At 34.2% G+C, this 12,502-nt stretch overlaps 1 protein-coding gene across 1 annotated transcript; it reads right to left on the minus strand.

The window, feature by feature from the left end:
• Window positions 1-10,761: 10,761 nt before the first annotated feature.
• Window positions 10,762-12,385, minus strand: LOC113058891 (uncharacterized). The gene is made up of 6 exons (XM_026227159.1): window positions 12,209-12,385; window positions 11,919-12,128; window positions 11,604-11,836; window positions 11,443-11,514; window positions 11,157-11,291; window positions 10,762-10,788 (listed from the first exon to the last, which is right to left on the minus strand). The coding sequence occupies exons 1-6, from the start codon at window positions 12,351-12,353 to the stop codon at window positions 10,762-10,764; spliced, it is 822 nt and encodes a 273-aa protein (XP_026082944.1). The 5' UTR covers window positions 12,354-12,385.
• Between the last annotated feature and the right edge of the window lie 117 nt (window positions 12,386-12,502).

Consider the following 12,502-nt stretch of genomic DNA (forward strand, 5'->3'; position numbering starts at 1 on the left):
ATTAGTTCATCTTACAGAAGATGCAAAATGTAAATAATCTGAACAAAATAAGAGGGAGCATTCAAATTGCTGCTTGTTTTCAATACTGCCTTGGATAAACTATTTCATATAACAGATGTTTACATCTAGGCCACAACAGAAAATAATAGATGAATGTATCCCAGCTAGAATTTTTTTGTTCTAAAAATGTTCTAAGAACATTACTATTGTTCTAACAATGTTTTTAGCGGGTAGTTTTAGTTTTGTTCCCAGAACATTCTCTCAAAAGATAGGATAATGTTATAACATTATTAGAACATTATCCCCTAACATTCTAAGTAAGATTTAAGCAGAGGTTTAGATGTTGATGTCGGTTTCAAAGTAATAGTTTGATTTGATGTCACCATAATGGTGGTAAGTGTTGGCTTTAGTTGTGTAATTTGACACTTGGCTTGGCAGTGTTGATCTTTAGCTGCTGTATTTTTTATTGTGGAGAAAACAGCAAGAGGACATGTGGATGATGCTGTTTGCTTGCTGATGAATAAGACATCACCACATATGTGGTCTGGTTACATGGTTTCACCCATTCTAATGTATGGTGTTAGTTGGTATTATTAAAGTGCCTCAATGGGTCAACAGCATGAGACCCATTTGAATTTAAAGCAGATGAAATCCAAAAAAAAAATAATAATGTTGTCTTTGTCACACAAACATCAAGATTCAGTGTATGATTCTCAACAATGGTGACATGCTTCATGCAGCAATGTATTCTGGGTACATCATACAAAACTCATCCATGGCATGCAGAATGCATTGTGGCATGAAGCATGTCACCATTTTTGAGATTCATACACTAATTCTTGAGGTCTTTGTGTAGCTAAACATTCTGGGTTACAAAGAGGTTCATGAAAAAAGTAATTTAAAAAGAATAGACAAAAATATATATGATATAAATCTGCAGGATCCTATGTGTTGCAACAAATTTGCTATAGTCACTTGCAGTAAATTAATAGCATAGACTATACTCCAGATAAAACCAGTTTGTCAGATTGTTACATGACAAATTTTTTAACATCAGCAAGTAACCCACATCACCTGATGAATTTTTTTTTTTTTTAAATTCTCACCTTTTTCACTGTAATAAATATACTTACAGCAGTTAAACAAAAAGTAACATTGAAAAGAGTCATACTTTCTATGTACTGATCACCATAATGGTGACGTCAAACTAAACTATTATTTTCAATAAACCATCAACACCTCTGTTAATCTGTATAATAACTTTTTTACATTTATAACAGAAATAGTCAATCTTGTTTAAAATAAGTGAAATTGGTAATACTGTTTTTGAACTTATTTACGCTGGAGTTTGACATCAAACAAAGGTTGGGTTTTCACTTTCAACCAACATTTGACTTCTGAGGCCCATCTACACTGTAAAAAATTGTGCCGTTAAATAAAAGTAATTTACTGGCAGCAGGGATTTTAGTATTATTAATTTATTTAATCTGAGTCCACTGAAAAGGAATATTTCATAATATAAAACTGCAAACACTTAATGTGTAATAGTAAAGTAACTTAATGCATGACTTTTGCTCAAATCACTGCAGTTCACATTTATGTGCTGAAGTACTTAACAAAGATCACCACTGTATCAGTGACTCCACATTTACTATTTTTATATAAAGCAGCAGAAGATCAGAAATTGTGGCTCATCATTGACTGAAGCACAGGCTCTACTCTCCAGCACAATGGTGAACAACAAAACTGCATTAAACAAACAGATCTCTCTTGTGCAAACACACATTAATACAGTTGAGTTCAGTATTTTCTCTCATTATCAGTGTATTGTCTTTGCATATTTTTTTGTATGGATGTTCACAAATATTTTAGTTAAATTAACTTTTTTTTTTCATTTGGTAAATCTGATATTTATATTTTACAGTATATTACTGTTTTTCCTTGACTTAACGGCAACAGACTGTAGAATTTTTTTTTTGCTGCACTGTTAAAAATCGCTGTTAAAAAACGGCCAAATTTCGACAGTAACATACTGTTTTTCATTAAAACATTCTGGGTAATATTCATCGTTTTCGAGAAGGTAGCCTGCTGCTATATATCGTAAATTAGCAACGTTCAAAGTCAACACTCAGCGGCTGTGTTTCAAATCACACCCTACTCCCTCATTCACTATTCCCTACATGAGTTTACTAATATAGTCCACCAGACAGAGAGAATGAAAACTAATGAGTGAATTCAGACAATGATCAACAGCTGCTGTTAACGAGTAGAATCACTGAAGAAAAAAGAAACAAGACACATACAAGAACTACAACTGACTTCAGCCACAGCCTTAGATGAAATCAACTGAAGATTTAAACAATCAACAAACAGCTTTATCAACTTCACTCATTACTAACCAGACTGTCTTTATTTCTATCAGATCAGAGATCAGAGATCAAAAGATCTTATTGAGAATTACAGAGGTGTAGATGATAATCTTAGTTTCGTTTAGCATCACCATTGTGGAGATCAGTGTTTGCTTTATTTGGGCTCCTGACCCTTGACTTTTGTACTTCAACTTTTGTTTCATTGCTATATTTGTATCTTTGTGTTACATTTATTACAGCAATATTAATCTTGATGGTCAAGTGATTATGACTGTTTCTGTCAGGCATGATCTACTAGACTGACTTGTTGTTATAATAGTCAAATAATAATTTGGTGTTGAAATATGTGAGTGAATAACACTTTTCTTTTGTTTGTTTCTTCAAATTTATAAGATTGAATGGTAATGTGGTTATCTGGATATGGATTTTTGAGCTTTAAATATTTTGGGCAGCAGTCCTCACAATACTGAAAGAGAGACATCAACAATCAGCATATTAATCTCAACAATGGTGACAATCAAAAGGTTTATGATGCAATGCATGCTGGGTACCAGCACAGGATAAAACTCATCCATGACTCCCAGCATGCATTGCGGCATGAATAAATTATGCCACTGAATTGTTCACTTATTTTCTTGAATTCTTATGTGCTTATCATTTTGCATTTGTTTTAAGTTTTAGTAGCATGTGTTGTGATGTTCAGAACTGATCTGTTCATTTGTTTTATGGATTGTCACCATTGCTGTGATTCATACGTTGATTCTTGATGTTTCTGTCTAAATTTCAGCAAAGGTTTTTTTTTTTTTTATTATGAGTGAAATTTTCTTAACAGTCTTTTATAACTTATGGCTCAGCAGTGTTCCTTCTTATGCTGTAGTATCAATAAGAGAAGAGACATGGGATTAGATCAGAAATAATAGTATTTGTTCTTGTCAATCTATAAACAACATCAGATTGTTTTTCTTCTGTGTACTTTTGTTTTGCTATAACAGGTTCCAAAGGCGCATTGTCACAGCATGTAAAAAAAAAAAAAAAAACTTAATTGTTGAAAAGTCACGTTCAAGAGCCCAACTAAAGTAAACACTGATCTCCATCATGGTAGTGAAAAAAACACCTAAACCTATTTAACTCTCCATAAGTTCTTCTGTAGACATCTGACAGAAATAAAGTCAGTCTGGTAAGTAATGTGAATCTGGTGAAGCTGTTTTAGTAGTTGTTTAATCAGATATTGAGAGATTTGATGTATTCTTTTATTCAGTTGATTTCATCTAAGGCTGTGGTTGAAGTAATTTGTAGTTCTTGTGTTTCTATTTGCTTCAGTGATTCTGCAGGTGTTTATCACTAATGCTCAATCATCAATTAATCACCGAATTATCTCATTAACTTCACTGATTCGGTGTTACTCTAACACTCTGTAGTGTGCACACATTATAAGTGTTCATTTAAAACTGAGGATTTTCTTGTGGGGTTTAAAGGGTTAAAGATTTAAGATGAAGAAAAAACAGCATTGAACATAATTTAACAGTAATAAACTGTAATTAATTTACAGGAAACAAACTGTAGAAAAACAGTTATTTACTGGCACCCCTGCTGCCAGTAAATGACTGTTTTTCTACAGTTTGTTGCCGTTAGGTCAAGGAAAAACAGTAATATACTGTAAAATGTAAACGTCAGATTTACCAAATGAAAAAAAAAGTTAATTTAACTAAAATATTTGTGAACATCCATAGAAAAAAACATTAGGCAAAGTCATACACTGATAATGAGAGTAAATACTGAACTTGACTGTATTAATGTGTGTTTGCACAAGAGAGATCGTTTAGTTTAATGTAGTTTGGTTGTTCACCATTGTGCTGTAGAGTAGAGCCGGTGCTTCAGTCAATGATGAGCCACAAATTCAGATTTTCTGCTGCTTTATATAAAGGCAGTAAATGTGGAGTCGCTGATACAGTGATGATCTCTGTGTTAAGTACTTCAGCACATGCATGTGTGCTATAGCTGACAATGAGCTGCAGTGATTTGAGTAAAAGTCATGTATTTAGTTACTTTATTACTGCACATTAAGTGTTTGCATCGTTATATTAAGAAATATTCCTTCTCAGTGGACTCAAATGAAATAAGTTCATAGTACTGACATCGTAGGAATGCTAGTTTTAAAAACTCGAACTGTTTGAAGCAGTGGGAGTGGAGTTAATTTCCATGGTAGAATTGACGGTAAAATACTGTTAAAAAATAAGAGCGGTAAATTAATGGTTAAGAGCTGTAAATTAACAGTACTTTACTGGCACCCCTGCTGCCAGAAAATTACTGTTATTTAACGGCAAAAATTTTTACAGTGTATATATCGTAAATTAGCAACGTTCAAAGTCAACACTCAGCGGCTGTGTTTCAAATCACACCCTACACCCTCATTCACTATTCCCTACATGAGTTTACTAATATAGTCCACCTGATAGAGAGAATGAAAACTAATGAGTGAATTCAGACAATGATCAACAGCTGCTGTTAACCATTAGAATCACTGAAAAAAAAAAACCAAGACACACACAAGAACTACAACTGACTTCAGCCACAGCTTAAAACGAAATCAACCGAAGATGTATACAATCAACAAATAGCTTTACCAACTTCACTCATTACTAACCAGACTGACTTTATTTCTTTCAGATCAGAGATCAAAAGATCTTATTGAGAATTACAGAGATGTAGATGATAATGATAGTTTATTTTAGCATCACCATTGCGGAGATCAGTGTTTGCTTTAGTTGGGCTCCTGACCCTTGACTTTTGTACTTCAAATTTTGATTCATTGCTGTATTTGTATCTTTATGGTACATCTGTTACTGCAATGTTAATTTTGATAATCAAGTGATTATGGTGGTTTCTGTTAGGCATGATCTACTAGAATGACTTAAAGTGTTACTATAGTAGTCAAATATTATTTTGGTGTTGCAATATTTGAGTGAATTACACAACTTTATTTTTTTTTGTTTCTCACATTTTATGATAATGAACCGTAATGTGATGATCTGAACATATTGATTTAACAACAGTTTGAGTTTTAAATATTTTGGCCAGCAGTGTCCGCAAAACTCAAAGAGACACATCAACAATCAGCATATGAATCTCAACAATGGTGATAATCAAAAGGTTTATGATGCAAAGCATGATGGGTACCAGCACAGGATAAAACTCATCCATGACTCCCAGCATGCATTGCGGCATGAATAAATTATGATGCTGAATTGTTCACTTATTTTCTTGAATTCTTATGTACTTATAATTTTGCTTTTGTCTTAAGTTTTAGTATCATGTTTTGTGAAGTTCAGAACCTATCTGTTTATTTATTTTGTGGATTGTCACCATTGTTGTGATTCATACACTGATTATTGATGTTTCTGTCTAAATACCAGTGTAGGTTTTTTTGAGTGAAATTTTCTTAACAGACTTTCATAACTTAAGGCTCAGCAGTGTTTCTTATTTTGCTGTAGTGTCAATATTCAATAAGAGAAGGGACACGGGATTGGATCAGAAATAATAGAGTGTTTGTTGTTGTCAATCTATGAACAGCAATAACAGATTTTTTTTTCTTCTGTTTACTTTTTTTCCCCCGCTATAACAGGTTCCAAAAATGCATTATTACAGCATGTAAAAAAAAAAAAAATAGTTGTTTTAAAGTCACGTTTAAGAGCCCAACTAGAGTAAACACTGATCTCCATCATGGTAGTGAAAAAAAAAACACCTAAACCTATTTAACTCTCAATAAGATCTTCTGTAGACATCTGACAGAAATAAAGTCTGTCTGGTTAGTAATGTGAATCTGGTGAAGCTGTTTTATGAGTTGTATAATCAGATCTTGAGAGATTTTATTAATTATTTTATTTCAGTTGATTTTCAGTTGAATTATTTTGAAGTCAGTTGTATTTCTCTTTCCTTTAGTAATTTTGTTTGTTAATAGCAGGTGTTCATCACTCATGCTCAATCATCAATTAATCACATAATTATCTCATTAACTTCACTAATTCAGTGAAACACTCAAACATTCTGTAGTGTGCACACATTATAAGTCTTCATTTAAAACGGAGGATTTTGTTGTGGGGTTTAAAGGGTAAAAAATTTAATATGAAGAAAAAACAGCATGAAACATAGTTTAACAGTAATAAACTGTAATTAATTTACAGGAAACAAACTGTAGAAAAACAGTTATTTACTGGCACCCCTGCTGCCAGTAAATAACTGTTTTTCTACAGTTTGTTGCCGTAAATTAATGGTTGCTAGCAAAAAAAGTGTTTTTCTACAGTTTGTTGCCGTTAAGTCAAGGAAAAACAGTAATATACTGTTAAATGTAAATGTCAGATTAACCAAATGAAAAAAAATAATAATTTAACTAAAATATTTGTGAACATCCATAGAAAAAAATGTATGCAAAGTCATACACTGATAATGAGAGTAAATACTGAACTCAACTGTATTAATGTGTTTTTACAAGAGAGATCTGTTAGTTTAATGCAGTTTTGTTGTTCACCATTGTTCTGGAGCGTAGAGCCTGTGCTTCAGTCAATGATGAGCCACAATTTCTGATTTTCTGCTGCTTTATATAAAGATGCTGATACAGTGGTGATCTCTGTGTTAAGTACTTCAGCACATACATGTGTGCTATAGCTGACAATTAACTGCAGTTATTTAAGTTAAAGTCATGCATTTAGTTTCTTTACTAATACACATTAAGTGTTTGCATTTTTATATTAAGAAATATTCCTTCTCAGTGGACTCAAATGGAATAAGTTCATAGTACTAACATCATAGGAATGTTAGCTTTTGAACTCGAACTGTTTGAAGCAGTGGGAGTGGAGTTAATTTCCATGGTATAATTTACGGTAAAATATTGTAAAAAAAAAAAAATAAGAGTGGTAAATTAATGGTTGAAAGCTGTAAATTAACAGTACTTTACTGGCGCCCCTGCTGCCAGTAAATTACTGTTATTTAACGGCACAATTTTTTACAGTGTGCTGCCAGAAAATTACTGTTATTTAACGGCAAAAATTTTTACAGTGTGGCAACCATTTATTTACGGCAACAAACTGTAGAAAAACAGTTATTTACTGGCAGCAGGGGTGCCAGTAAATAACTGTTTTTCTACAGTTTGTTTCCTGTAAATTAATTACAGTTTATTACTGTTAAATTATATTTCATGCTGTTTTTTCTTCATCTTAAATCTTTAACCCTTTAAACCCCACAACAAAATCCTCAGTTTTAAGTGAACACTTATAATGTGTGCACACTACAGAGTGTTTGAGTAACACTGAATTAGTGAAGTTAATGAGATAATTCTTTGATTAATTGATGTTTGAGCATTAGTGATGAACACCTGCTATTAACAAACAAAATTACTAAAGGAAAGAGAAACACATGGACTACAAATGACTTCAGCCACAGCCTTAGATGAAATCAATTGAAATAAAATAATTAATCAACTCTCTCAAGATCTGATTAAACAACTCCTAAAACAGCTTCACCAGATTCACATTACTAACCAGACTGACTTTATTTCTGTCAGATATCTACAGAAGGTCTTATTGAGAGTTAAATAGGTTTAGGTTTTTTTTATTCACTACCATGATGGAGATCAGTGTTTACTTAAGTTGGGCTCTTGAATGTGAATTTTCAACAACCAAGGTTTTTTTTTTTTTTTACATGCTGTAACAATGCATCTTTGGAACTTGTTATAGTGAAAAAAAGGTCAACCGAAGGAATAAATCTGGTATTGTTGTTTATAGATTGACAAGAACAAACACTATTATTTCTGATTCAATCCTGTGTCCCTTCTCTTATTGAATATTGATACTACAGCAAAATAAGAAACACTCCTGAGCCTTAATTTATGAAAGACTGGAAAATTTAACTCATTAAAAAAAAAAAAACCTTTGCTGAAATTTAGACAGAAACATCAAGAATCAGCGTATGAATCACAACAATGGTGACAATACACAAAATAAACAAACAGGTCAGTTCTGAACATCACAAAACATGCTAATAAAACTTAAGACAAAAGCAAAATTATAAGCACATAAGAATTCAAGACAATAAGTGAACAATTTAGGCGCATAATTTATTCATGCCGTAATGCATGCTGGGAGTCATAGAAGAGTTTTTCCTGCGCTGGTACCCAGCATGCATTGCACCATGAACCTTTTGATCATCACCATTGTTGAGATTCATATGCTGATTGTTGATGTCTCTCTTTGAGTGTAGTGGACAGTGCTGCCCAAAATATTTAAAACTCAAACTGTCATTAAATCCATATGTTCTGGTCACCACATTACTGTTCAATCTTATAAAATTGAAGAAACAAAAATAATTAATATTTGATTTCTATAGAGCATGCCTGACAGAAACAGCCACAATCACTTGATTATTAACATTAATATTGCTGTAATAGATGTACCATAAAGATACAAATACATCAATGAAACAAAATTTAATTGACAAAAGTCAAGGGTCAGGAGCCCAACTAAAGCAAACACTGATCTCCACAATGGTGATGCTAAACGAAACTAAGATTATCATCTACACCTCTGTAATTCTCAATAAGCTCTTTTGATCTCTGATCTCTGATCTGATAGAAATAAAGTCAGTCCGGTTAGTAATGAGTGAAGTTGATAAAGCTGTTTGTTGATTGTTTTAAATCTTCAGTTGATTTCATCTAAAGCTGTGGCTGAAGTCAGTTGTATTTCTTGTGTTTGTCTTGTTTCTTTTTTCTTCAGTGATTCTACTCATTAACAGCAGCTGTTGATCATTGTCTGAATTCACTCATTAGTTTTCATTCTCTCTGTTAGGTGGACTATATTAGTAAACTCATGTAGGGAATAGTGAATGAGGGAGTAGGGTGTGATTTGAAACATAGCCGCTGAGTGTCGACTTTGAACGTTGTTAATTTACGATATATAGCAGCAGGCTACCTTCTCGAAAACGATGAATATTACCCAGAATGCACTGTTTTACTGAAAAACAGTATGTTACTGTCGAAATTTGGCCGTTTTTTTACAGCGATTTTTACCAGTGCAGGCTACCTTCTCGAAAATGATGAATATTACCCAGAATGCACTGTTTTAATGAAAAACAGTATGTTACTGTCGAAATTTGTCCGTTTTTTACAGCGATTTTTAACAGTGTAGTATGATGGGAAGCTTTATAAGAATGTTAGAGAATAATGTTCTAACAATGTTATCAATAGACATTTTTAGAATGTTTTTGGAGAATGTTATCCTATCTTTTAAAAGAACATTCTGGGAACTAAAATAAAACTTGCCGCTGAAAACATTCCCAGAACATGAAAAATTTCTAGCTGGGGAATGGAAGCTGTTCAGAAGTTTGCATATATGCTTAATTCGTAATGTGTGTCGTTACCTAGATGCACATTCAGTTGTTTTTCCAGAATTTTCTGCATATTGGAACCCTTTCCAAACCCACTGCTTACCTTTCTGTAAAAACAGTGTAGCCATACATATTGGTTATTGTAGGTATTTTGTATTTATAGGGTACTTATTCTATCAATACAGGATACATAATTGAGATGGGAAAAAAATTGAAATATGGGGAAGTTATGTACTGCTGTGATTTAATCTAGAAATTCTCACTGTACTTACCGGAATAAAAAAAATAAAAAATTATCTCATTTGTTGGTTGTAATTTAAAGTGGTGTTTACTTGTTCCATGTAGTTCAGGGTAAGTTCAATAAATATACATGCAGAAACCATTGGTTTACAAGTAACTTTCAGAAATATTTCTACATTTTTGGAAATGTCTAAATAGAAACATTAAAAATGCTTAGTTACCCAATTTGGGTGATTTTGGCAACCCAGCAGCAGGTAAAAAATGGACAAACCCCAGTATTTATTTATACTCAATTGTTGTTTAAAAATTACTATACTGCTGTGTTAAAATTCTAAAATGAACCCAAAATGGGTTGTAAATTAAAAGTACTTTAACACACAGAGAATTACTTCAGTAACAATGGAGCTAATATCAATATTTAAATTTTAATTTATTTGTATCCAATAATGTAAAAAGGACAACAATGTAGACATAAAATGTGTAAAATTTTGTCTTAAATGTAAGTTATGTAATATTCACTATGGCCAAACTTCATGCTAATAGTGCTGTCAGGATGTTGCTACCCCATTGATAGCCAAAAAATAATATTTGAATGGGGAGTATCAAAATATATGGGCCATCAGATAAAATATTAGCACCATCACCACTACACTATTTACAGGTCAGACCTTGGCACGACTGCATTTCCGTGTAGATGTTTTAAGCCAGCAGTTTTTAACCCTTTTTTTTTTTTGCAATAAAAGGCCCATAGTGTTGCCAAATGTAGTCACAAAATCTGTCAAAGGGGCTTTTTGAGATTCAATCCCTGTGGAGAGAAATTTAACGAGTGAAATCTCTCAAGCTATTCTGAAACCAGGCCCTCATACAAGCCTGAATTGGCCCTTTACTGGCTGCTAGCGCAGAGCCTATGAGAATTTACTCAGAGAGTTTGATATCTAAGGAAATTATTTAGATATCATTTATGTGATCTCGAACTCTTACGTAAAAACAGCAGTCACCTGAGGTAAAACTTTTGCGAAGGTAGTTTAGACAGTAAATGCTTGAGTAAAAAGTAAAAAGCCCAATCAACGCAATCTCTTACTAGTAGTGTTATCATATCCTTTGTGTCAGATTGATGATTTATTACCCTGATTTATGGCCTGATTTATGTACGTACAGTCAGTGTAGACTGACAGGTACACAGAGAGTCACAATCTCATCCACCTTCTGCTGAGTAATAAACCCCTCATGTCTGAGGTCCACCAGACTGTTGGCTAGCCGGACGACGTGGTCGTAGCCCGGTCTGCCATCTGGTCCCAGGCTCTCCAGCTGTGGATTAAAGTAAATTATTACACTCTCTTGAGTGTTATCATGCTTATTCTTCCATATCACTTGAAACATCTAAAAGTAAGGTAATGAAGTAACTTCTGTTTAAAAGAAAATTATCACAGTGTTAATGCCTATAGAGAAACTTAGTCACCTGGCTCTGAGTTGCTGGCTCATCTTCTATGGGCTCAGGCAAGGAAGACTCTGCCACATGACTCTGCACCCCCTGAAATTAAAAATATAAGGTAATTTCCCCTTTCATAAAAATGAAGGATCATTATCACAATGTTTATATCTGTATGGGAGTACAGTTACCTGGCTCTGAGTCGGTGGCTCATCTCTCAAGGGTTCTGGGATATCGAGGCTGAGCTCCATGATTTCAAGAGGCTCACCATCCAAGTCTACATCCTCAAACCCTTCATCACTCTCCAGATCAATCTTCAGGTCTTCATCCTGAACCCCATCTTGAGAATCAGGATCAGCACCGAAGTCTTCCTCAAAAGATGTATTTGTTTGGGAATATAAGTATTCCACGCCAATGAGTTCTCCTGTAGACAATCACAGTGTGATAAGCACATAGATGAAATAAAGGGTGTAACTGCTACTACACAAAAGTGTAAAATATGTTACCTGTGTATTCGCCAGGGCTGGTGTAGTCCTCCGCCAAATTAAGACCCATGAATAGCTGGCTCAGGACGTTGGCGTACTGCTGCAGTTGGCCACCATAGCAGATATCCTTTTTTTTTTCACCTTCAATGGCAGCAACCGCACGAGCCTCATTCCACTGTACAAGCCCTTCCATCAAGTACATTTGAAAATGAAGGTCACTTGCACTTGTTCCTGAAAAAGCAGGCAGAAAAAGTTAGCACCATGGTAAACACAAGAACAAACAAATTGCATTGTTTAGGAAAAATGCATACCTGGCACAAAGCGTTTTGGGTGCAGGTGGAAGGACTCTAAGGATGTTGAGCCACGTGCACAGCGATACTGGGGCAGAATGACCTCCCCTTTGGTCACCTCCCTATCCTCCTGTATAGCTGCACACCTGGTGGGTCCTGGATGCATTCTATGTGGGGCTGCTGTGTCCTCCAGATCTCTTCCATCCTGTCCTTGTCAAAGAGCCTGACTCCCATTCTGTCTGTTGCCTCCATGAAGTCGTTTAGGAGCTGTTCGATTAGCTCCTTCGTCTCCTTGGCCCCACGAGTGCGGCGGCG

The sequence above is a fragment of the Carassius auratus genome, chromosome 40 (genome assembly GCF_003368295.1).
Source record: "Carassius auratus strain Wakin chromosome 40, ASM336829v1, whole genome shotgun sequence".
In the NCBI taxonomy this organism is placed as follows: Eukaryota; Metazoa; Chordata; class Actinopteri; order Cypriniformes; family Cyprinidae; genus Carassius; species Carassius auratus.

Excerpts from the sequence above, each read along its gene's own strand:
- LOC113058891 (XM_026227159.1), bottom strand. The coding sequence starts at position 12,353 with ATGCATCCAGGACCCACCAGGTGTGCAGCTATACAGGAGGATAGGGAG. Across the intron at positions 11,837-11,918 it reads CAGCCCTGGCGAATACACAG|GAGAACTCATTGGCGTGGAA; the intron begins GTAACATATTTT and ends GATTGTCTACAG. Across the intron at positions 11,292-11,442 it reads AGCCAGCAACTCAGAGCCAG|CTGGAGAGCCTGGGACCAGA; the intron begins GTGACTAAGTTT and ends TTTAATCCACAG.